We start from the raw sequence: 25,632 nt of genomic DNA, 5'->3' as shown, positions 1-25,632 counted from the left end.
TGAGAAAGACTTTATTTTAAAATAAACAAAATGTATTGTTATAACACAAATCAGATTTATCCTTCATTTCCCCCATGTACTCCATGCGTTCTCAATAAGGGTGATATCACCCCGAAGAGGACAAAAAAAGGTTCTTGAGGGATTAAAAAAACTTACTCTTTCTATGTATAAAGCACAAATATACATACAGTACGTAAATAAATATACTGTATATCTGAGGTTATCTGACGTATTAAAATTTCACGGTGGGAAGAGATTAGGAGGAAAATGTCTAAAAAAGTTCCTCAGAGTGTTAGTGAAAAAAGGCTTGTGTTTTTCTTGAAAATGAAACAAGTAAGGTTAAGAAAAGAGATCTTCGCATAGTAAAATACCAAATCATAGCATGAGCATAGCATTTTCAATATTGAGAGTGACCTTCTTAGGGGCTGAAGTCTGACCACATACTGTTTTCAGAGCTCTGAAGTCACCAATCAAATATCCCATGCTTACAGAGGTCCACTGAAAGCCTCGCTAGCAAACCCCATTACAGAAGGCTCCCAAGGGCAATGCTAAGAAGGATACAAATATTCTCAAGGCTCTAGTCATTTACCCTTTAATCTCATAAAGGAAGCTTTCTCTCTGTAGTGGAGCTGGCAGTGATCAAGAGCCAGTAACACAGCTTTACTAGATGTCTGAACACTTTTTAGGAGGCTATGTACTATGGCAAAAAAAAAAAAAAAAAAAAAAAAACACCTCCCACAAACACCTAGCAGGTGAAAGACTTGGGTTTTGCTTCTGGTATCTGCTCTTACCAGTCTTGTCATTCTGGGAGGGTTAAATCCTCTCTCCACCTCCCTTTCATCACCTGTAGGATTTGACCTGCCTGCCACACAGGACTGCAGGAAGGACCAAATGCTGAACTATTTCAAACACATGAGAAAGTCCTCTTAAATGGTATCAAAATGACAGGCAATGCTTTAAAACGTTTATTTTCTAAGTAAACCTAGCACCCAGATCTTGATTTCTAAATATTTCCCATTCCCCACTAAAAGGAACCAACATGCTTTGGGAAAAGGACTGATTCCAGGTTTGGAGCAAGGGAAGTACAAGAGGACCCCGGAATATCGTGTGCCAGGAAGCACGGAAGACCAACGGGGCCATTTCAAAAGGACACAGACTCCCGTTGGCCAATAAGAACAACAAAAAAAGAATATAGCACATTCTTAGCATAAAACGGCTTCAAGAGTCCACGGTGACACTAAAAAGAGAAGAGAAAAAGGGAAAGCTCTTCTTAGCAAAAAAAAAACACCAGTTAATAAATGCAGAGAAAATGACAATTGGAAAATCACTGTATTGCAACCCCAGATGTAGTAACTGAATCAGACAGGAATCATTAAAAAATGCTAAAACAACTGTGTGAAAGGCGGATGGAAAACACAATATTCACACAATCCCAAGTCCAACTCTGTTAATAAGAACTGGGAAACATCATATTAATGCAATTTATTAAACTTTAACATTACTAATAATAGGTCAAATTGACATGTTATGTCTACCGATGTGACGCAATGGAAGTACATACTGTCACCTTTATCGCATTCTTATCACAAAAGCTTAATCTAAATCTAATCTTGAGGAAACAATCCGACAAATCAGAACGGGGCCTAGATTCTTCAAAAATACCAGTGTAATGAAAGATAAAAGAAAACACCATAACCAAATGCAATATATAAACCTGGACTGGATCTTGGATTAACACACACACACTTATTTATATTTTGTAGACAATTAGGGAAATTTGAAAATGAACTGTGTATTACATGACATTGATTCAGTATTAGATTTCTTGGATGGGTTAATGACATTAAGAGAATATCCTTGACACCAAGAGATACATACACAAGTATTTAGGAGTAAATTGTCATGGTGTCTCCAACTTAACTTTCAAATGATTCAGGAAAAAAATATAAATACGGGTATACAAAGGTTCATTGTGCTATTTTTTTTTTTTTTTTTTTTTTTTTTTTTCAGATTCTTGGTAGGTTGTGGATGTTTCAAAATACAAGGCTGGGGATGAGGCAGGTTTTCTCCCCCTAAAAAAACCTATTTATTACATAGGATTCTTTCAGCAAAAAGAGAAAGACTGCTGCTTTACCTAAAAATCATCAGGTGAAACAAAATGTTAATGTCTTGAAGATACTTTGTTTTGTTTTTCACTTCCCCCCAATTTTTTATTATAGTAAATAAAATACACATAAAATTTACCATCTTAACCATTTTTAAGTATACCGTTCAGTGGTGTGAAATACATTCATAATGTTGTATGACCACCCCTACCATCCGTCTCCAGAACTCTTTTCATCTTGTAAAACTGAACCTCTATACCCATTATATACTCCCCCTTCCCTGTACTCCCCAGCAACCACCATTTCACTTTCTATGATTTTGACTATTCTAAGTATCTCATGTGAGTGGAATCATCCAGTTTTGCCTTTTTTGGCGACTGGCTTAATTCTGAGGATTTCTTCAAGAAGGGTTTATAGGCTGGTCAAACTACCAATGAAAACACCATCTTTAGATTCTGACAGTTAAGAGATGAGGATGACCTGCCCTAAAGGCTCTGGTTTGCTTTAGTGGCAGTGAAGCTGACATAAAAAGATTTCCCAGAATGCAATGGAGCTAAAACTTGAGCTGCATTTTGCTCAGGGAAATTTCTACCCCCAGTTAGCCGTCCAAATATCAACACCATTTCTTGACTTGGCTTCCCCTTCCCCAAGCCAGGCTGCATATGAGCTTCCAACAAGGACACTTTTATGCCACCAGAAAGTCTCTAAGTGTTAGATTTTCCTACAGCAAATGGATTAAGAGATTCAGATACTAATGTTCTGTTGATTTCATGGTGAAAACTAGGATAAATATCAAAAGGTACACGAAAAATTAATATATTTATCAGTAAACTTTTGTATTTGTAAGTCCTAGATAGTTCAATATGCCCCATATTTATAAAGGCACTGCACTGGCTGTTCTCTCTTCTAGAATATTCTGTCTCACCTGCCCATTCTTGTTTTTAAGCTTACTTTGTGCCATAACTGTTCTTAATGTTTAACATGGATTATCTCAGTCTTCCCAATAACTCTCTGAAGATGCTACTATTGTTATCCTCATGTTAAAGAAGAAAAAGACTTCAAGAAATTAAGTAACTTTCCAAAGATCAGAGTTAGCAAGTAGTGGAAATGGGATGTGAACACAACCAGGCAACTGGAATCCAGAGAGCGCTCTTTTAACCACTTTCAATCCGTTCATTCATTCACCAAATAAACACTCTTTGAACCCCTACTATGTGCCAGGTGCTAGGAATGCAGTGAGTCAGTTAAGACAAAAGTCTCATTGGTGAGGGACACAATAAACAGTAAACAGATGCAGTACACACTGTGACTTCAGTACAGAGAAGTACTATGAGGAAAAATAAAGAAAGGGAGGTGTTACGGCTAGTAGGGAGGAGAGAGAAACAGGAAGGACACTTTTAGATTAGGTGGTCGGGGAAGTTCTCTCCTTAGAGATAATTTAATCAGAGATTTAAGCCGGCTGGCGTGTTGAGATGTGTGTGTGTGTGGGGGGGTGCGGGGGGGGATGTCTGTACTAACAGCAAGTACAATGGTCCTTGGGTGCAAAGCAGCCTAGTGTGTTTAAGGAAACACAAGGAAACTTGTGTGGGTGGGGCGGGGAGGAACAGGAAGGGTCAGAGAAGCAGCTGAGGAGTCAGCTAGGGACTGGGTTATGGACGGCCTTATAGGCTTTGTAAGGACTACGGATTTCATCCGAAGGGAAGCTTTTGGGTGGTTCAGACCTGGGAATACAGTCTAGTGTATGTTTTAAAAATATGACTCTCCGTGGAGAGCAGCCGGGGGGCTTGGAAGCAAGGCCAGCGGTCAGGAGGCCGCTGAACTGTCACGGAGTGACAATTCGAAGCCGTGTCGAGGAAGATGGTGGTGGCCTGGTCCAGGGTGTCAGCAGCAAAGGTGGTGAAGAGAATGGAGCTGGGATACGGTTTACAGGCAGAGGAACGCTTGCTCTGGTTTAGACGTGAGGTGCCAGTTAGCTGTATGGATGGCAGGTCATAGGTGTGCGTTCAGAAGTCAGGGCAGAGGTCCAGGCTGGAGAGAGGCTATCTGAGGCTACATCAGCAGACAGGGGTGGGGCAGCGGTCTGCAGACAGACTGCCTGAGACTGGACCTGGGTCCCCACTTAGCAGCTGTGCGACAACGGGGAAATATAGAAGATGGGAAGGACGACACCTATGCCACCGAGCAGAGCACTCTGAGGACTCAATGACCACACACAGGTGTTTACTGGCGCACGGAAATGCTCCACACGAGTTACCAGCTTCATCATCACCCGTGGGAACGTGGAAGGGAAAGCCACAGAAGGGCATGAGATCGCCTGGGAGAACGGATACGGAAATAACCAATGTCGGTGGTCAGAGACCACGAAGGAGCAGCGAGTGAGGTCAGAGGAAAAGGTGAACCCGAGAGAACAAAGTGTCCCAAGAAGTAAAAAGCAGGCAACTGTGTCCAACGCCGAACAGATTTAGTAAGATGAAGACTGAGAAATCGCCCCCAGATGTGTTACTGTGGAGATCTTCGGACCCTGCTACAAGTGGCTTCAGTGGTCAGGTGGAAACGAGAGTGAGTTCAAGCAAGAATGGGGAGAAGATATGGAAAAAAGCAATACTGGGAGGTGGACAAGTGTGACATAAGTACCAGAATCTCCCTCAAGGAGAATTTCTGTAAAAAGTTACAGAGAAACGGAGTGAGTTCACAGGGAACATGGGACTTTGTGGAAACTGGTGAAATGAAGCACGCATGCTGACAGGAATAATCCAGGAGAGAAACAGGTTTGTAAATGAGAAGGGGTAAGTGTACAGTAAGTCCTTGAGGAGGTGACGTAAGATGCAATGCAAGGAACAAGGAGCAAGGACAGTTCATACGCGAACAGGCGGGAAGGCCAAGTACAGGCATGGATGCATGAGGGATGCCACAGAACTAGAAGTGGAAAAAAAGGAAGTTTTCTTGTGATTGCTTCTTTTCCTTAGTGAAACAACATCTTCAGCTGACAGCAAGGACGGCCACTTTTCCCTCCCTGAGGTGCCTGGGTGTAAACTGTCAGAGAACCCTGTATTGTTTCCTCATGGCATTTACCACAAACGCCCTGTATAACTACTGGTGTGACGGTCTGTCTAATGGCTGTCTCCTCCACAGCTCTCTGAACGTCAGAAGGCCAGAGATCTGTCATTCACCAGCATTTGGTGGCACACAACCATCTTCTAGCTCCAACAGTCATATATTCATCTTCCAGTTACTAGTTCTCAAAGTGACTATCTTCTGAGTCAGGGGCCGGCAAACTACGGCTGGCGACAAATCCAGCCCACCGCCTGTTTTTGTAAATATAATTTTATAGGAACAGATCACAGCCATGTCCGTTCCTTTGCATATTGACAAAGGCTGCTTCTCTGCTACAAAAGCAGAACTGTGCAGTTGTGACAAGAGACCACCGGACCCACAAAGCCTAAACTATTTACTACCATCTGCCAACTCCTGTTCTGGAACAATGGTTCTCAAAGGTGGTTGCTGATCCAGCAGCATCCCCATCACCTGAAACCTACCAGAAATGCACACTCTCAGGCCCTATCCCAGACCATTCGTATGAGAAACTCTGGGGGTGGGCCCAGCAATCTGCACTCCCATAAGCACCCAGGGAATTCTGACGCACTCTTTTGGGTGATGTGTGCAGATGAATGGTGAAGCGAACAAGGTGAGGTTATATTCCAGGTGTTTACATTCTCATGGAAGAACCAAACAAGTACACAGACAACCACAGGTTATCATTATGGAATCAGTGAGAGCTGGCCTGGGGCAGGAAAAAGGGCATGTGAGTGCAGATCCAGACTCCGAAGAGAAGTTAAGCAGGATGAGAAAGGATTCCAGTCGTGAGGAAGGGCAAAAGCCCCGAGGTGAGAACAAACTCAGTGTTGTCAGGGCACCAAAGTCCAAAGTGCTTGCAGTGTGAGAACGCCGAGATGAAGAGGGAGAGGCAGGCAAGAAGCCAAAATGGAAAGCCTTGTAGGCTACGTAAGAAGTTCAGATTTTACACAAATACAGACACCAGACTGGTGGTTACCAGAGGGGAAGGGGGTTGGGGGAAGATGAAGAGGGTAAAGGAGACCAAATACATGGTGACGGAAGGAGACTAGGCTTTGGGTGGTGAGCACACAGTAGAGTATACAGACATCATATTATAAATTGTACACCTGAAATTTCTATAATGTTATTAACCAATTTACCCAATGAGTTTAATAAGAAATAAAATAAAATCAAAAGAGAAGTTCAGATTTAAAGTGCAATGGGAAGCCACTGGAGACCACTGATATGACATGATTTTTGTTTTTAAAAGATGATGCTGGTTGCTATGCAGACAGTGGCATATAGGGCTCAAGCAAAGAGACAAGTTAGGAGGCGACTACAGTACTCTAGGCGAGATGATGGTGCCACAACTAGACAGGGCATCTCTAAAGAAGGTGTCATTTAAGGTAAAGTCAATGTCACCATTCTGGGTTTGCTGGTTAGGCAGTTTTGGACGTTCGAGGCTTGGCTCCTTTTGCTAAATACTGCCCTCCTCTTTTAATGGCAGATTACCAAGCACTAGCTAGAAGGGAGGTATCCATGCCCCGGTTCTTACCAACACTTGGATTTGCTCACCCACAGCAAAGCAACTGCGGACAAAGGCTCAGATCTAGCCCTCCAGGGCTTCCACACCTATTCTTAGACCTGAGTGGCGTCTATTTTCTCCCAATCTCGCAGTCTTGGTCTCATCTACTCTACTTTCCAACCACGATCTGAGCAAGGGCCTCCATCACCGTGTGGGCTGCATCCACAGGGTTTATCCCACGTGCAAACTGATTTGTTGATTCTACCTGCAAATAATCAGTCATTCCGTCTCTCCTTCCTCCCTGCGTTTTTCCGGAAAGCAGTTTCTCCTTTAGTTCATACTGCGACTTGCCACCTGGAGCCCTGGGCTCTGAATTTGCCTCCTTCCAACCCAAACTGGCCATTTCTCAAACATGAATAGAATAGTGACATCTCCCTGTGTAAAGTCATCTGGCAGCTTCCCATCACATTCAGGATAAAACCCCAACTCCTCAGCATGCCAGGATCTGGCCCCTTGCCACCCAGCCGCCCTCACCTCTTACCACTCCCCGACACGCAGCCAATGCTCTGACCCTCGAGTTACTCGCAGTCCCCTGGGCCTGACATGCTTCCTCCCTCCGCCCACCGTTCTTCACTGCGACAAACTCCCAGTTGTACTTTGGGATTCTGCTCTTGGCTCAGGCCTTCCTCCCTCAAAAACCTTTCCCCACTCTCCCCATCCTCACCCTGTGACACAACCATCACTGCACACATCAGACTGCACTGGAATCTCCTGTGTCACCCTCGCAGTGGTTGGGTCTTGGCAACTCTTCCCCCAGTTTCTTCAACAGCACAGAAATGCAAAGTACCCGAAGGGAAAGAACATGAGGCTGCAGCAAATCAATCCAAGCATAACAATTCTCTCAAGTTCCAAATTTTATATTAAAAAATCATGAGGAAAGAAATCTCAGGTAGGTTTTGTATTCTACTCCACAATGTATGACTGTGCTGTTTTTCAATATAAAACAGGTCGTGTCCTTTAAAACTGATGGTTCACTCTAGAAAAATCCTCTGCTTTGTCCTGTTTCACGTCTAGCATGCCACCAACACTCTGGGTGGAGAAAAGCAACGTTAAAGGTAAAAAAGAAAAGCTGAACAGTTACTCAAAACTTTTTAGAAATTTAGTTCCTATCCATATGAAGGGAAGTATACACACTTTCATTTTTTAAAACGTTCAAATCAAGATTATATAATTAAAAAATTGAAAACACAGTTTAAACTCAAACAAATCAGAAAGTGATATTTGATATCCCCTCGTTTGTCTTATACTAGAAAAGTTTTTAAGTAAAATGTAGCATAAAGTAGGGGTTAAAGATCCCGTGTAAGATAGAATTTTGACAAATAGAAAAGGGTAATGAAAGCAAAAGCTTAAACTAATTAGCTTGCAACCATCTTCAGATGCAAAAGCAGTACATAAAAGTCAAGATCAGGTCTATCAGCACCACCTTGTATTTCTCCCTCCTCCCACATCAGAGAGAAATCACACTCTTAAAAGATGACTTCAGCTTTTATTGAATGAGGACTTTATTTTTTGAACATTACAAACTCTCCCTTTCTGATAAGGTAGGTCTTACAACTCAAAGAAAGACAATCTTCAACCACTTTTTTAAGAAATTGGGGGAGAAATCCATTGTTCATCAACAAGATTTTACAGTAACAAAGGGAGGAAACCAATACATTTCACAACCTAGAGTGGTTCAAACTAAGTATCTAAAGCAGATTTTAAAATCTCAGAAAGATGACATAACCGGACAATTAGGAAACTGCTCACAATGCAGAATCTGGCTCTAACAGTACAGAACAAGTGCTTGCTTTGCATGTGCCTAAGCGGGCCTCTTCCTTAAGGGACACTGAACACGGCAGCTCCCTCCTCCCAGTCCTGTACAAACCATTAAGGCAAGTTTACAAAGGACCAGAAGGCCCAGGGATACAGCAGCTGACGGGAGGAAATCGATGTAACTTCCTGGAGGCTAACAGCCTCCAACCCAGACACCAGCGTGGCAAACTCTGTGTTGTTTTTTCAGCATCAGCCTGCACCTAAAGCACTAGAGGTCACTTCAAGTCACTTCATGGAATAAACAATAAACTGTGTTGTGTTTTGTTTTGAACATCAGCCTGCACCTAAAACACAAGTGGTCACTTTAAGTCACTTCATGGAATAAACAACACTTCATTGCATTTCCAATGAAAGGAGAAACAATTCCAAGAGCTGAAAAGAATTAGAAGCAAAAATTAAGGAAAAGCCCTCTGGCTGAAGCTTACTAATAACAAGCAGAATGTCTTTAACTCTCCACGGAACACCATTTCAGTTTGTGAAACTATACCAGTTAATTAGCACTCCTCCACATTCCCATTCATGGCAGATCACTACATAATTCCATAGCAAAAACACTTTTTTTTTTTTTCCATTTTGCTATGATAATAGCTAGGAGTACTCCAATAATATAATAATAATGGCTTAATGATGACCATTTCTCTTTGGTCTTGTTCCACTTAAGCTTAGGGAGAGACAGCGTCAAATTAAAAAACAAACAGCAACACGGGCTATACCAATAGAGCACAAAAGCATGGCACTAGTTCTTAGTAAAGAGTCAGTGAAGTAATTTTACCCACACAGTTATTTCCTAAGACAAGCATATGCTCTGAAATGCACGGGAGGACATACGTGGCCATCAATCAAACCTTGGTTCATTTCTTTCTGGTCATCTGAAAATAAGGGCTCCTGGGACAGCAGATGAAGCACAGACACAGACCTAATTCTTTGGAGTATCTGGGTATAGTGCTTATTCCAACCCACATTTGTAAATGAAAATACTACTTTTCATTCTCCAGTGCCGCCTGGTCACCAGTAGACACACACTCCCATTGTTTAGTGGGAAAGGAAGGCAGGCGCCTGCCCACATGAGATGAAAAGGTCACCTTAAAACTGAAAAGACAGAGACTTAGCCTGCATCATCTCAAGTTAGGGAAATCAGAGCTCACTTCTACTCCAGAGTTGAAAGCTGAGGAATCATTATTAATTTTAGAAAATGAATTTTTTGCAAGAAAGGCATCGTTAACATATCTACATCTAAGCATCAAGAAGGACAGCGGGGGTTTCCATGCGAGGCAATGAAGTGACTGATTTGAAGTAACCTACCAAGTGCATCCAAAACACACGGTACAGGAGGCGGTCATCTCAATTAGTCAACCCATTACAAACATCCTTCACCACGTCTAACCTGCCCTAAAGCTTCAACTGAAGACTAGGACTGTTCTAGCTATGAAAGCAAAAATATCCCCCCAAGTTAACTGGAAGCAACTTTCTGTGCATTGAGAAAGCACTTTCTTAGAAGCAAACAAAAAATACTATGATTAAAAATAATATGTTCTAATAAAGCATAGTGCTCACATGCGAGGGAAAAAAACAACAACTATATAATCACAATCTTTAAGGCTTCCTTGAATGCTAATTGCTATCTTGGCTGCAATTTTCCCACCATCTGGAAGGCAGCGCTTGACAGATGACTTAGTGTGAGTTAGGACTCTTCAACATGAAGTCAGGCAATCTCATCGATGTCTCTGGCTCTTCACATCGCCTCTTTAATTAAAGTTTCGGACAAGTTCAAGAGATGAGGAAGGATGTAGAAAAACTTTTCTTCCCATTAAAATCCATCTTTATTGGATTCTCCAGTGAGGAAAACTGAGACAACACAGTAAAATGAGGTATTGATACATTAAATGTTCATCAGGCCTTCTCTTTGCTTGCTGGAGTATCTGTGAGCATTACTACTAGTAACCAAAGAAGAGTTCATTACACATCATCTCTTTTATTCTAAACTCAACCAAAGTTAACCTATTTCATTATTTCATCATCTACTGAAAACGAGCGGCACTCAGCCGTATGCTGTAGCCTTCTCCCCATGGCCCACCCCTTCCCTCTCTCCACCAAATAACCTCCCTATAAACATATATACTGCTCAGAGCACCATACAAGTATTTTTCTGGTACTTCTGTTGGCATGATTTTGGTGTATAATTCAGTGTGTGTGTGTGAAATGATAACATTAACTTTCAAAATGCAAACCATAGATAGAAACCCAGATACGGTGCCAATTTAAATATTTCAGTATGACAAATTTCATACATATACTGATACAGTAAGAAAAAAAAAACAAAAAAACTACTGCATCAGTTCTATGTAAATATAGAAGAATAAGAGGGTGTGAAAGTCCGTGGAAGATGCAAAGCTGTGTACTATAAAGTGTGTCTGAAGACATTTAGTTTGGGCTTCTGAAAAGTCCAATTATATTTTTAAAAAGGACTGACACGGATGAGAAATGCAAAGCCGTGTGCACATAGCTGCATGTAATTATTTTTAAACTAACATTTATGGGGAAATGATAGACATTTAATTCTACATGTCAAATTCCCCTTTTGAATGTCTGCATAAACCAAAAGGCAGGTCTTTCTGGATATCAAATCAATGTATAGGCATTATAAAAACATAGCAAACTTGCACCAAAATAAGACCAGTCTGTGCAAGTAAGTATATTATCTAGGCACCAAGAAAGGAGGGAAGTCTCAGAAAAAATGGGAGGTCTCAGTGTTCTGTCCAAAATTCCAGAAACTGCCCATTTATGGTATACAAACAAAAGGGAGGCATTGAAACATTTACCAGTGTTTTATGTTTTGACAATATTAAAATCAGTTATTATTTGTAGGAACGCAACATTGCGATCATAATGTAAATAGTAGGAACTCAAGGGCAAGGCTAGAACCAACTCAAATCACGAGCTAACATCGCCCGTTTCCTCCACCAGGATTTCAAGTTTGTCCAGTAGTTTATACTGTGGTTTCTCGACCAGCTTTGAGATTGGGTGCTGAGAACTGTCGCCTCATCCGTGGAGGTGTCACAAACTGGCTACAATGGTTGGTTTTGTCCATCTGCCTCTGATAGGAACTGGCTGCACTGCTCTCTAGCTGACCTCCAGTGTTATAATTACAGTAAGACTGACGGTGTTGATGAATATGGCGCTTCGCCTGGAAAGTCTGCAGATCAGCGGTGGGGTGACCACTGGGGGAGTTTAAAGATTCTGACGAGGCCGACGCCTGGCAGCGCATACTCTTCGGTTGGCCATTATTGAGAGAATTGCTTCTCCAGCGTAACTGAGGTTGCTGTTGTTGATTATTAATATGCTGTTTGCTAACTTGGATGTGGTCTTGACTTCGCGGGCCCTGAGAGCCCCATGGTAACTGGGGATCCTTAGAGGCGGCTCTACCACCCTTTTCTTGGTTCTCCTCTTTATTTCCTTTCCTTCCCTCTTCATCTTTTGGAATTCTAAGCTCTATAACCTCATCTTCTGTGATGATGATATGGGTCCCAGGACTCCAAGAGTTCCTGTGTTTAGGATTGCTCTTAAAGGGGAACCGGGGCTTCCGATTCTCAGGAGGGATGAACCTATGAGGTACATTCTGCCGACGAAGCTGCTTTGTTATCTCCTGCTGCTGCAAGTTCTTAAAGCGGATTTGCTCCTGCCTCATCCAACGCAGCCGTCCCCGTCTGAAGGCGGGGTCCCCGTTCATCAGCTGGGAAACACGCTCTTCCTTCCCAAGTTCTCCACTGTCTCCTTGACTGACATCATTCTCAGCCTTGCTAGCGACACCAGCACCAACAGCTTCCTTTGCTTTGTGGCTTGCTTGGGTTTTCTGTTCCTGCGATCCAATCAGGGGCAAAACTTTCTCCATTTTGAGCATTTTATTTCTCAAGACTTTTATCTCCTCGTCTTTCATGTTATTTTGCTTTTTGACTTCTTGCAGGATGTCCTCCAGCTTGTCTATATGAACCTTGAGGTCATCCACATCGGCTCCGCCTTTCCCCGGGGCCATCACGTCGTCAATCTTCTCATCCCCGACACCAACGGTGTCCCACACATCCCTGGCCACTGCCCTCCAGGAGTCCCGCTCATTGGGGTCTTTCTTGCCGTACATGGCACAAAGCTCTTTCATCTTAACAATGGCCAAGGCCTCAATCTCCTGCCGACTATGCCTGAAATCGTTGAGAGCTACTTCATAGCATATCTCTTTGACAGCCTGAATCTTAAGATCTGAGATGGTGACCCACTTGGAATCTTTACTCAGGCGCCGTCTTTGGGGTATTTGATACATTTTAATTGGTTCTCGTTTCTTCCCACTGCTGGGGAGGCCACATTTTTTAACAATGGTTTGCAACTTGCTGGGAGGTAGCTTTTCTCTCAGAGAAGTAATCAGTTTCCAGCTCTCTTCACAGGACCTCTTGTCAGAATCGTCCCCGCTATCAGAATCCGCGTCCTTTGGAAAAACAAAATCAAAAAATGGCCCCAAAATAACCAAAATTAAAATGTAAAAAATGAAAACCAAACTGAAGAAAAAGCAAGCAAAAAAGCCTAAACCAAATTTAAAAACAAAAAAATCCCTAAAAACCAAAACAAAACCCCTAAATGATGAGCAAGTCTATTAAGACATATGCATACATAGATTATTGTTAATATAAAGATTTGTCTAATTACTAACACTAATCCAAATTTCTACTTTCTGGCATAAGTGATGAAATCTGCAAGCAAATTTCTTAGGAAGACTGACATAGTGAGTGAGTATCTCACTCTAAGGTCACATGAAGTTATTAACAAAATGGTGTGAAAGAACATCTCCACTAGCTCCAGAAAATGACGTAAAACCTATACCCCACACATGCTAACACCCATGCAGCCACTTCCCCACATTTGCCTTGGTTATTGCTGTTGCTTCTTCCAGAAACTCTTTCCCCATGAGTGAGCACAGATGCCATACAAGATGTGACGAGCAGGCGGATTAACAAAGGTTAGTAAGGCTGTAGGATGCCACGTTTTGTTTAGCTTTACTAAAAAGAGCAGCCCTAGAAAAAAGTTAGAAGATGAGAAAGTAGAAAAAGAAACAAATAGGGATGATGTTAAAAATGCTAAGAATCTCTCCCAGCAGACCATGTGAGGGTCTCATCAACCAAACTGTTTTTCTAGAAGACAAGAGGGTTTTGAAACTAGTCTTTCTGTGAGCATACACTGGATTTGCTATTTTCTTATGTCCTGTCAAATTGATCCATTTCGTTTGTGCAATTAAAGTTTGTTATCCAGAGAAGAAGAAAGCATAAAAAAGGATCCTTATAGTGGGTCTATTTTGTTTTTCACACTTAAATCAATAAACACACCTCACCTACAAAATTTTACGAAACAAACATCTGGAACATAAATTAAGCGAGACAAATACTTCTATTAAATATCATTTAAAATTCCCCAAGTAATATTTTAATAAATACAACTTAGAGATATTTTCTATCTATGAAAACCCATGGTAGTTCTAGCTATTTGAGAAATATCACTTTAAGCAACAACTCTTCCTATCAACACCCAAAACACCATATTCTGTTCATATGAAATGGATCCACTTCAAAACATTTTTCTCTAAATCTCTGTCTTTCTACCTATCTTTGCACCACTACTTCTTTTTCAAAAAAATTTTTACTTAGGTCTAAAAACACAGCCTGACTTTGGATAATAACCAAGTATTCTTAACACAAACAAATCTTGATAACATGGATCTAAATAAAATAAATACTAGATTTAAATCCCCTAAAATGAATAGGATTAAGAAAGAATTTCTATTCAAGAAATAAAAGTTCCTGGGAAAAGACACTACTCATTAGAATAGTTCAAGATAGTGTAGTAAATGAAAATATTCTTACTTAATAGTCTCTTTTACTTGGCTGTGATTACCAAAATTATCTCTACTCAAGTCTTTTTTGTTAATCAAAACTGATGACTGATAAATCTTGCTTTCTATACCAAAGATTTTCATGTGCAGTTACTTTCTAGGGAACAAAAAAATAACCTTTAACATGACAATAAACTTGGCCCCTGAATTTGGAGTCGATGCTACTGATCTGTATTATTTCTGTTGGTCTATAATGGGTACTAAACCAATTTACAAACCCTACCTACTTGAAAATTTAGCAACGAAAAGCAGATAAAACTAAATTTACAGACTCTACACTATTTTTTTCTTTTCATTTTTAGTTTAAAAAATGGTTACTCTTAAGTGGCAAAAAGATGACATTAATTACATGAAAGTAAAAAGTATGTCTGACTCCTAAAAAAGATTTTCTTGTAAATATATATAAATTGAGTTTTATGAAACAAACTCTCTGATTCTTCCCACATAACTGACAACTATTATTTTTCCCCCCTGGCTCTTTTCTTTAAATTGCTTAAGGATAAAGTAAATACTACCTAATTTAGGAAATAGCAAATGTTCTAATCATTGTCAAGATTGAAAGATAACAGTTGTATCTTTAAACTCCAAAATAAAACATAAATAAATGAGAGTCTACATAAATTCAAAAGAACTCAAATTAAATCAAGTGGCCATAATTTTCTTTCTTTTTTAAATACTGTCATATCGACTCTGTTCTCCATGTCACTCAAACATATCCCCGTCACATATGGACCATGATACTAAAAAGTCTATATGCAAAGTCTATGTGCCAAGATGTAAATCCTATTTCATGTCCAAAAAAAGGAAAAGATTTTAAGATTTTTAGATTCCTTTATTACGGGGGTGAAAAAACTGCTCAGGTCTTTCCAATTCACAAGTCACTCAAAGATACTTCTGTTTTCATTAAATACCAAATGCAAAGTGGGCCTCCTGCAGAGACTGCAAGAAGCTTATACAAATAGAAGAGAGAAGATACCCAAAACACAGGTGTAAAAAAGCAAGCACAGAAAGGACCAGGCATATAACAGAGCAGTAACTAGAAAAGAATGTAATAGTGTGACGCGTACAGGGAATTATCATAATATAAAACTCATGACCCTGAATTCGTTTCTTAATGCTGTCATTATGCAAAAGTGATTACATATAATAAATGTGAAAAAATGTTTACTGAATAATAATGCCTTTGTATCCTCTCAATGTTTATTCATAGGGTGCATTTGAAATATATCTGTTGGTTGACTAATATGGGATCATAAAAATACATTTTCCATTCACTGCTATTACTGCCAGGTACTCTCCAGGCGAAAGCATTAGAAATCAACTCCTTTTGAGGACGAGAAATTTAAATGGAATAGACAGCTGGACTTGTGGGGGGAAAATCACCTCCTTGCTTTAAGGGTCTACTCTTGAAATTCTAGCTTGCTTTGAGATACGCAGAGCAAATGACAACCAGAAGCTGAATCCCTGCAGACTAAGTATCTCCCCTGGAACAGTGTGTCTTAGAGACCTTTCCTTTCCCTTCCCTGAACGGTCCTCCTCTTATTTCAGAGCAGAGGATGATCACCGGCTCTGCTTATGGAGGGTAGCAGCCACCAGGAGTCTTTCCTACCTAGTTACTCACAGGTTGGTCCCCGCACCAGCAGCTCGGGCACCACCTGGGGGCTGGTTATGAGTGCAGAACCTTAGGGCCCACCCAGACCTACTCAATCAGCACCTGCCTTTTAGCACCTGGTTGAGAAGCACTGCTCTACTGAACAGAACAGTGAAGTAAGTCAGAAGACCCAAGTTTAAGTTTAAGCCTCAGACCCATGACTTCATGGTATTTAAGAGTGGGCAAGACAGCATTTTTTAGGCTTGGTCTCCTCAGTTTGGAGAAAATATAAACCGGAGGAAATATTACTCATTTATTTACATACACAGCTACCAAAGAAGGTTGTTTCAGGAATTAAAAAAAAAAAAAAAGAAAGATGTTAAAACTCTCTAAATTATAAAGCACTACTATACAATTACAAGGCACTACTATTAATAAATACAGCTTAATTATACCTGTCCTCGTTTGATCTCTCACAGACCATGTTATTAGATAATGCTACATTATTAAGATAAAAGGCTCCTTCATGTGTCATAAACCTTTGAAGTCCCTAATCACATTGTAGCTACATCTTTCCATTTTTATTAAAAACTGTATGCCAATTAGGCCTCCTGAAGAGATTCTATATATAACTGCTATTTTCTTGTCCCAAACACTTGATTCATTCTTACAATCCATCCTTTTTGGGCTTTATTATAATTTCCAAGATAATAAACTAACTAGTTAACCCACTGCCCACCTGAGAACTGAGCTGCCCAGCAAAGGCTGCCTGTGCTCAAGGCCTGGCATTTCGTCTAGCCATAGCCTCTCTTCCCAGAAGTACAGCATGGCGACAAGGCTGTAGTTTACCTGCAGTATCTTACGCTAAGGGAAGAAACAAGGATTCCAGCTTTCTCCCTAATACCCCCTTATCTTAAAAGACGTTCATGAATTTTAGAAATTGGGAAATTCCTAAACTACACCCACAGTATCCAAAGGTCTGTTATACCTTTTCATTACGCATCAAATAAATGCCAAGAAGCTTCTTATAACCAGGGCTTTGTTAACCAAAACTGGATGGCTTTACAAATGAAAATCTAACTCATGGATCAATTTTTTCATGAGATTCCATTTCTATCAAACTTGGAAAATCAATTAAATCCTAAAATGCTAAACCATTAGCATTATAAGCTGCGACCTTAAACCGACTTTTCCGCTGCTCACCCAAACCCTTTCTCGACTCAGAGGAAGCAGGCTTCCCTCTCCTATCTGAGTTAGCTGTACAACCCTTGCTTCCACTGTCACCCACATGCCACACAGGCCCTGACTGAAGAATTCAGACTCCATGCAGGGGAACAGAAAAGGATTAACACATGCAACTGTGCAGCAACACTTTTAGACACAGTTTAACCAAAAAAAAACCAACAACAAAAAAAGAGAAAGTCTGCCCAGCACAAGAACAACCCCCAGGTCAGGCACAAGAGCAGAGAATTAGTACTATCAGGTGATCAGAAACAAAACCAAGGCAAACACCCACCAGATTCAATATGCAGAGGGATTATTAATAAAAGAACCACACTGACACATACTCAAAAACCACTATCAAGAGGCAAAGTCTACCAGAAAAGCTCCCACTGTTTCCTCAAAAAGCACTTGGTTTTGACAGAAGTAAAGGTTTGACTTTAAGACATAAAAAGCACAAAACAGGACCTGTGGACAGGTTTTCAGGCGAAGGCTACGAGGAGGTGGAAGTTCATTCTCCATTAAGGAAATGAGAGAATAGAGTGTGCTTTCAAGGAGAGTTGAGGAAGCCAGGTGGCGCGTGCTCATTGGTGGGACAGGGAAGGTATGAGAGCAAGCCGCCCTTTTCTAATCGAGGGTTCAGGATGGACTCCTACCAGTCTCTGCTGCTCCAAGAGAAGATCTGCTTCCTCCTTCTCCTTTTTGTATAGGATCTCCATTTCCTGCAGCCTAGAAGGAAAAGAAAAACAAGAGAGGAAAAGAATCCATGAGGAAATCACTCAGCTGTTTCATAAATGCTACTTACTCTATGTTTAAAGAGGTGACAGTCACGTGGGCCACATCGCATTTAGACATTACCTTTTCTCCATCTCCTGTTTCATATCGATTCCTTGTTTTTCCAGAAGCTCTCTCTGGGCAAACGTCCAGTCCACAGGCTCAGAGGGGGTCTCAGCAGAAGGGGTCTTCTCCCGCTCAGCCCGTGCTTGCTCCGGGTGGTTAAAACGAAACACGTGGTTTTTACCCATGATGATACGGTTTCCTGGCACAAAACAGAAACAGGGTTGAGAAACCATTTCTGAAATGTATAGTACCTAGGTTAGTGATCTCACTCTCCCTAATGCAAAAAGACAGCTTTTGGAGTTTTACAGAAATTCTAATGTTGACTATCACTTCAGCCTTTAAACAAAGAGTCAGATATTAGAGTTGCTCACAAAAGCCATGTGATCTTTGCCAAAAATGTCAAACTTCTCAGGTGAGTCTCACCTGAGCGCAGCTGAACAGGCTGGGCCACCCTCTTGCCATTTACGTAGGTTTCTGAACGTTCACAGGGCTCCAGCATCACGATAACTAAGAGGAATGCAAACTAATGTTAGCATCACAAACCGCAGGAATAAAATAACGGAAAGCAGGTGGCTATGAGGATTCAGGGTAACTAGAATAGATTCCTGTAACCAAGTGGCTTAGCGGCTATATAATAGTTTTCGGGTGACACAACCAGGTCTGTGGCTAAGACAAACATTTACATGAGTTTGATAAACCTCAGAAGAAGATATGAAATGTCAATTTCGGTGATATTTGACAGTTCAGTCTATAAACCTGAAACCATCAGAAATCTTAAATACGAAACGGAGGTCGTAACCAGAAACTTGGTATCAAAAGCTAATATTTTGAGGAAGGAAGGAATTGTATAGCACAAAAATACTATTAAGTTGTTGTTGTTTTGGTAATAACCTGAACAAAAAAAGAAAAATCAAGATTGACTTTTTCTTCCCTTTTCCATAAAAAGAAATTCCACTGGGTTAAGGCTAGAGGTCCTTCAAACCTCTCACTACCCAGGGTATTTGCTCCCTCTTCCCTGCCTATCAAATAATTAACATTCAGGACCAAGCCTAATTGCCTATGTCCGTCTCAGTTCTTGGCAGTAACAGAAGGGCTCCTTTTGTCTGGGCTATTTTCATGTAAAGTAGCTGTGTGTCCCCCTACATCCATAAGCAGCCCAGGTTTCTCCATTTGCAAATGTTAGACTGTATGAGAAAGTATCCCTGAGAGAGGCAGGTCTCCCGAGTCTTGCGGATGTCTCAGTAGGGAATGAAAAGGCTGCTGGATAAGCTAAGCCGGGCGCTCTCACCGTCCCCACTGTTGTTCCTCTCGCTCCGGAAGACACAATGCTCTTCTTTAATGTGCGCCCCGCTCAGCACGATGTCCTGGCGCCGCTCGGCATCTGCCTGGCCAACCCTGAGCACAAGCGACAGTGTTTCCCAGGGCAATTCAAACACAAAAAGCTCTACAAACAATGAACCTCTTTCTCCCAAAGAATATTCTTTGGTACCTACAAAAAAGGTACCACTTTTTTTAAATCAGAGGCTTTCAACTGCAAATTTTATTTTCATAGATGGTGAACATCAGAATCAGAAACCAAGGAACAATGATATACCAATGTAACTCACAGCATTATAAAAAGATGTCGTGAACAAATCTCCCTAATGAATTCATGTAAGGTGTTAGAAGGAAACAAATTTACTTAGGGTCTTTTAGGGAAAAACTACATGTTAACTGGTTCAGCTGGCTAAAACGCGTAATTTGGGAAGAGTAGAAAAGATATTAATACTTGGTAATTATTTCAGATGAGAAAAACAGGAAATCATTACCATAAATTTTTCAACAAACAAGTTATTCAATCAACTAAGAGAAAAGAAACAAATGTACCTTGTAATTCCATCTTTGATGTAATAAAGCAGGCATTCGGACATCAGTGGGTCCTCATTGAGGTTAACAAGATGTGGGGTCTGAAATAGGTTATAGATTATCAATTCGGAGCAAGCACCACTGAGAAGGCCATGACAACAGGGACCTAACAGGAGGCTGATGGCTTCTTGGATTACCCATGGTGGCTAGAAAAGCGACTTTTTTTATTCTTACTTGCGATTCCATAATGAACAGAAAACACTCTTCAGGCCTTCCCAAACTGCACTAATGCATTCGATTTAAGAACATTAGTTCTAATTCTTCATAAGGTCAAAGCATACAGAACACAAAAGAAAAATTAGGACAGGCTGATTCTCTGGATGGGTTAATCATAATTTTTGTAAACACTTGGACAAAAATCTTGAAGGGTAGAAGAATATGCTACTCCAAAATATGATACTTTGACATATTATGTTGAGCTGTAGGCACTTGAAAAGCAGACAATGCAGGGAGAGGCTTTCTCCGAATATCCTTTACCTGCCTAAATAAACACAGACCTCTCAAAAAGCGGTCAGTGGAATCCCTTTCAGGAGTTTCCCAATGAGGGAAGATTGACTCTTACCACAGGAGAGGAGCCCAGAAGTGGAAACCACAGCCACACTTTGTCACAATCAATCCTACCTCCCATCTGCTCTTCTAAGGGCCCATGTCCTCTCCCCTGAGACACCTCCCTCCCCCACCTCTTTCCCTATTAAGATAATATCTAAGCCTGAATTCAAAGTCACCTCGGGAGTTCCTCATTTTCCCTGGGTATCTCTCACGTATACATGAGGTAGTCATGTTAATAAACTTGTCTATATTTTCTCTTGTTAACCTGTCTTTTATTACAGGGCTCTCAGCCAAGAACTCAGAAGGGTAGAGGGAATTGTTTTTCCTCCACTACAATCCCAATAAATACTTAATTTGTCATTTACTTTATAAAAATGTCACCACATCCCTCCATGATCTCCCTTTGTAATTTTTATCAGTTTTCCCATGGTCCCAGTTATTGCCTTTAGTTTATTAGTCTTTACCTTAAAGAAGAAATTAAAATTACTGACATTCAATAATACACACCATCTTTTAAAAATCCTCTTCATCTAACTCTAATAATTCTAAAATCTTTTAAAAACCAACCTTCTTTGGTGAAAATACCCCATTGGAATCCAAAAATAAGTCACATGGTCTTGGGGTCAAAATCTAGTCAAGACAGCGTCAGCGAATATAGAAAAATGAAAGAAGAGTCAGATGAGGGGGTTAAGGAAAGAGATTGCAAAAGATGACTAAAAATCAATCAGGAAAACCTCTATGTCTTCTCAGCTAGCATGTGCCTCTGCGGTCTGAGAGCTCTGCTGGTTTCAGACAGTCATAGCCCTCTCGGGGCAGCATTCTTTAGAGCCCATCATGACACTGGCCTAAGGAAAAAGGTCCTTTTCTGCTTTTCTTTTCTAAAAGTATTTTCCCCTCAATTTTATTGAGGTATGACTGGCAAAAACTGTATCTATTTAGGTTGAACAACATGATTTTTTAAAGGTGTGCAGTGCGTCAACTTAATATGTACTCTATGTGGTAACATGATTACTACAATCAAGTTAATACATCAGAAACAGGTGCTAAAACTGACTTTGCATGTGGTCAGTGGTGGGTATCTCTTTCCTGAGGAAGTCTAGAAAGTTAAAGCAAGATGAGTAAAAGTAAAGTAAGAAAAAGCTTTGGAAATAGAGATGTCAGTTTGGAATTCTGTGCTATTTATATCATAAAATTTATTCAAGTTAGTTTTGATTTGTTAAACGTCATATTTTTACAGGCTGTTACAGAAAATTTCCCCAATTTTTAACACTTAGAGACATTATAAAATACCTTTAGATATATATTTAGATATATGTAGAGTACAATCTAAATTCTAACAAGACTATAAATGCTAAAATCTCTATAATCCTAAGTAATGTATCTGAATAAATAATGTCTTACTGAAGGAAAAACTATTACACTGTGAAAGTCACTAACCTTTGACAATATAAATGTATAAAATACTTTTCTTATTGTTTCAGTCCTACAATATGTATCTAAACTTTCTTTAAATCAATCTTCTTTGTTGAAAATAACATACTGGAATTTATTTAAAAAGTTATGTAGCCTTGATAGAGAAACCTAACCAAAAGAATCCTAGCAAAAACCACAGGAATATTTCATATCACATAAAATAACAGTACCAAGGGAAAACTCCCCACCCATTCTATGCTAACCTACAGAAATCATCATTAGAGCCTCACATGAAGGTGTTTATTTAAGTCTCCAATAGCCAACTTAAAGTCATTTGAAATGAAGGACCAGCTATTACTGGTATGAAATATATGCTTTGTACATCAATATATGTCCTGTCATTATCATATAAATAAGCACACAAAATAATCACTTGATAATAATTTTCCAATATCTAAATAAGAACTTAGTAAAAAAAAAAAAAAAAAGAACTTGACTATTCTAATTAGCTAAAAGGCATCCTACCACTTCACAACTATGATTTGTAAGTAGGAAGCTAACTACTGGAATCTTTTTCTTCTTTTAAACTGGGAAAGGAGCAGAGGCTGGAAGGATGAGGACAGGAATTGCTTTGCTCAGTACGAGGGTTGTCTAAACACAAACTGCAGAAGCAAACCGAAGCGGTCTTTTTCTACACAAATATGAACAGCTGAAATTGCTTCCAAAGAGTTATAAATCAGAGTTGCTAGCATCTGTGGGAAAATCTACACAGAAAGAGTAGCCAAACTGAAGCAAGGTATGCTAGGTTAGGCTGGGAACTTCAGAGAAAGCAACAATGAAGACGATTAGAGGTATACTGCCTTAGGTTTTCCTTTGTAAACAGATAGGCCTTTTAGAAGTAGGCTGCCCTTGTACTGTATGATGAAATCAGAAATATCTGAAATTAATCCAAACCTCAAGATAAAAAAAGGGGGCGGGTTAGGAGGGGCAAACCCAGAAAGATATGAAGCACATCAGTGACTATCCGAACAAAAAGTGTTTCTGTTTGGTAGAGTTTCACAACACTGTTTCCTACCTTTTTAGGTGAGAAAACCCCCAGGGTTCCTCCATCTTCCCGAATGGCTACTCCCATCTCAGCCAACAAGGCCTCTCTAGAAAAAACAATCCCATCAGAATACCAAGATGTCAATAAAATGAGAGTAATACTAACTGAAAAATAAAGCATGCAAAGCAAAAACAATTGTTCCTGTTTAAAGTTAGTAATATATATGTGAAAGAATCCGCTTCATTAAGACAAATAGCACATTCAAAATAAATTATGTTCCTGTGTTACGTAAAGATATATTCACCCAAATAAGAACAGTCTTGTCTGACTTTGGAGGCAGATAATAAATGTCTATTAATATTTAAAAAAAGGAATAAAGGGACATTCCTTAAGGCTATACATACAACTCGAAGAACCATTTCTTCAAAATCTAAGAAAGCAATCAGAAAGAAACTTTGATATATGGAGTATTGTCTATAAATGTGATTTTCTCAAATATGTTCCCACGCCCAGCATATTGTTTCAACAATTCTAGCTTAAAATCACTATAACAAGGAAATTCTCAAATGCATTTTAGGAACTACTAAGGCTCCCATCTTCTCAGTTGGCGCCCTCTCAATCAAAAAACCTTTCCTTATTCCAAAAACAAAAGGAAAAAAATTCTAATTGTTTGATACATTTACTGTATCATTAGAATTCACTTCTGCCTTTTCTATGAAGAGAAAAAACAGAAACTGACGTTTTTTTAAATGTATATTTATTCCAATAGCAAAGTATTATTTTGGGTTATATTCACATTGGGTAGAGAACTGAGAGGTTGAGTCAGAATAGGGATTTTAAAAGTTTGCAACCCGGGGCCGGCCCAGTGGCTCAGGTGGTTGGAGCTCCATGCTCCTAACGCCGAAGGCTGCCGGTTCGATTCCCACATGGGCCAGTGGGCTCTCAACCACAAGGTTGCCGGTTCAACTCCTTGAGTCCTGCAAGGGGTGGTGGGCTCTGCCCCCTGCAACTAAGATTGAACACGGCACCTTGAGCTGAGCTGCCTGCCGCTGAGCTCCCGAATGGCTCAGTTGGTTGGAGCGCGTCCTCTCAACCACAAGGTAGCCAGTTCGACTCCCTCCAAGGAATGGTGGGCAGCGCCCCCTGCAACTAGCAACGGCAACTGGACCTGGAGCTGAGCTGTGCCCTCCACAACTAAGACTGAAAGGACAACAACTTGACTTGGAAAAAAATCCTGGAAGTACACACTGTTCCCCAATAAAGTCCTGTTGCCCTTCCCCAATAAAATCTTTAAAAAAAAAAAAAAAAAGATCTGTTTCAACATGTCCTAATGTGATCTACTGAGTAGCTACTGTATGTATGGCATTAAAATCTACTTTCTAAAAAAAATAGTTTGCATCCCAAACTACTTCATTCCTTACCAAAGAGGTTCTAGAAAACTGAAAGATAATAATCAGAACACCTTTTTTTATTTGGGCCATTATCAAAGGCAGTCTTTTTGCAAATCAAAAACTCTACCCTTCAATATCTTCCATTTTTACATGGATCCCTGGCAACAACGCAGTATGATAGCTATGGAAGCACCACGATTCCTTAGAGAACATTTTAAATATGCGAATTTCACTGCGAAGTGTTAATCCGACTTGGCCGTATGTCCCAGCTAAGTTTATTTTTTTGTTTTGTTTTGTGAGGGTTCTTTGTTTTTAACTTCTATTTTATCCTTTCTTACTATAAAAGTAATACAAATCCCTAGAAAATTTAGAAGCGTTCCTGAGTTTAACCTCCTCACCTCTCCATTCTGATAGCCTCTGTTTTACGCAGCTTCTCTTCCCAGGTTTCATTCAGCTCAGCAATGATCTTCTCTGATTCCTAAGGGAGCAAGTCCACAGTTAAAGCGGCGAACAGTCTTACAATGTAACGTACCAAGTCTAGGAAGGACAGCAGCAGATCCCTTTGAGGGTATGAGACGGAATCTAATATGATGAGATTCTTTTTCTTTTCATACTATGTAAAGTAAGAATTATAAAGACTAGGCCTAACACTAAATCCATCCTAGATATATTAATTTTCCTAAATCTTAATAAAAATACAGTGTGTGTGTGTGTGTGTGTGTGTGCAAGGACGGGTAATATTAATACCCCAAAATGCAAGGTACTATTTCTGACATCCACTTCTACACTAAATAAAGCCCCCAAAGGTACTCGTTGCTTTGTTTCCCTATAACTTCATCTTAACACTGATGGGGTTTGGAACATGCTCCCCCAAAACATGGCACCTTGGCATAGTCAGTATTTTAAGCGGAGGAATTTGAGAAACGCTATGTGCAGGAAGGACTCTGATCCCCTTCTGAAGCAGGTCATTAGAGCCTCGTGAGAGGTGCCCTCCCTGTATGTACCCGGAGGGAAGAAGCATCTGTACGTCTGGAGACGAGGTGAACAAACAGGCGGTGGTAAGTTCCCCCAGTTTACTGCTCTTAGCTCACACCCTTTGTCCTATCACCTTTTCCCATAATGTTTCACTCTTCATCAAACCTGGCATAAACATGCTCAGGTTTAACACTTCTTTGGGTCCTCATTTCCTTAG

The 25,632-nt window shown here is 40.3% G+C and overlaps 1 protein-coding gene across 19 annotated transcripts in view; it reads right to left on the bottom strand.

The window, feature by feature from the left end:
* The window catches only part of KIF1B (kinesin family member 1B), a 130,570-nt gene that overhangs the window by 43,611 nt on the left and 61,327 nt on the right, over positions 1 to 25,632 (bottom strand). For 18 of the 19 annotated variants that reach the window (XM_074334070.2, XM_019746686.3, XM_019746689.3 and 15 more), the window contains 7 exons: positions 24,839 to 24,918; positions 23,080 to 23,155; positions 20,004 to 20,083; positions 19,426 to 19,532; positions 18,561 to 18,644; positions 18,156 to 18,336; positions 17,954 to 18,026 (listed from right to left, as the gene is read on the bottom strand). In XM_074334070.2, coding sequence (XP_074190171.2) covers positions 17,954 to 18,026; positions 18,156 to 18,336; positions 18,561 to 18,644; positions 19,426 to 19,532; positions 20,004 to 20,083; positions 23,080 to 23,155; positions 24,839 to 24,918 — 681 coding nt within the window. Of the gene's footprint in view, positions 1 to 8,228; positions 13,031 to 17,953; positions 18,027 to 18,155; positions 18,337 to 18,560; positions 18,645 to 19,425; positions 19,533 to 20,003; positions 20,084 to 23,079; positions 23,156 to 24,838; positions 24,919 to 25,632 lie in introns of those variants that run through there. The other variant, XM_019746690.3, reaches the window with a different exon arrangement.

The sequence above is a fragment of the Rhinolophus sinicus genome, chromosome 14 (genome assembly GCF_057876585.1).
Source record: "Rhinolophus sinicus isolate RSI-liver-muscle chromosome 14, RSI-T2T, whole genome shotgun sequence".
Lineage (NCBI taxonomy): Eukaryota > Metazoa > Chordata > Mammalia > Chiroptera > Rhinolophidae > Rhinolophus > Rhinolophus sinicus.
This window is presented reverse-complemented; position numbering and strand designations above follow the sequence as displayed.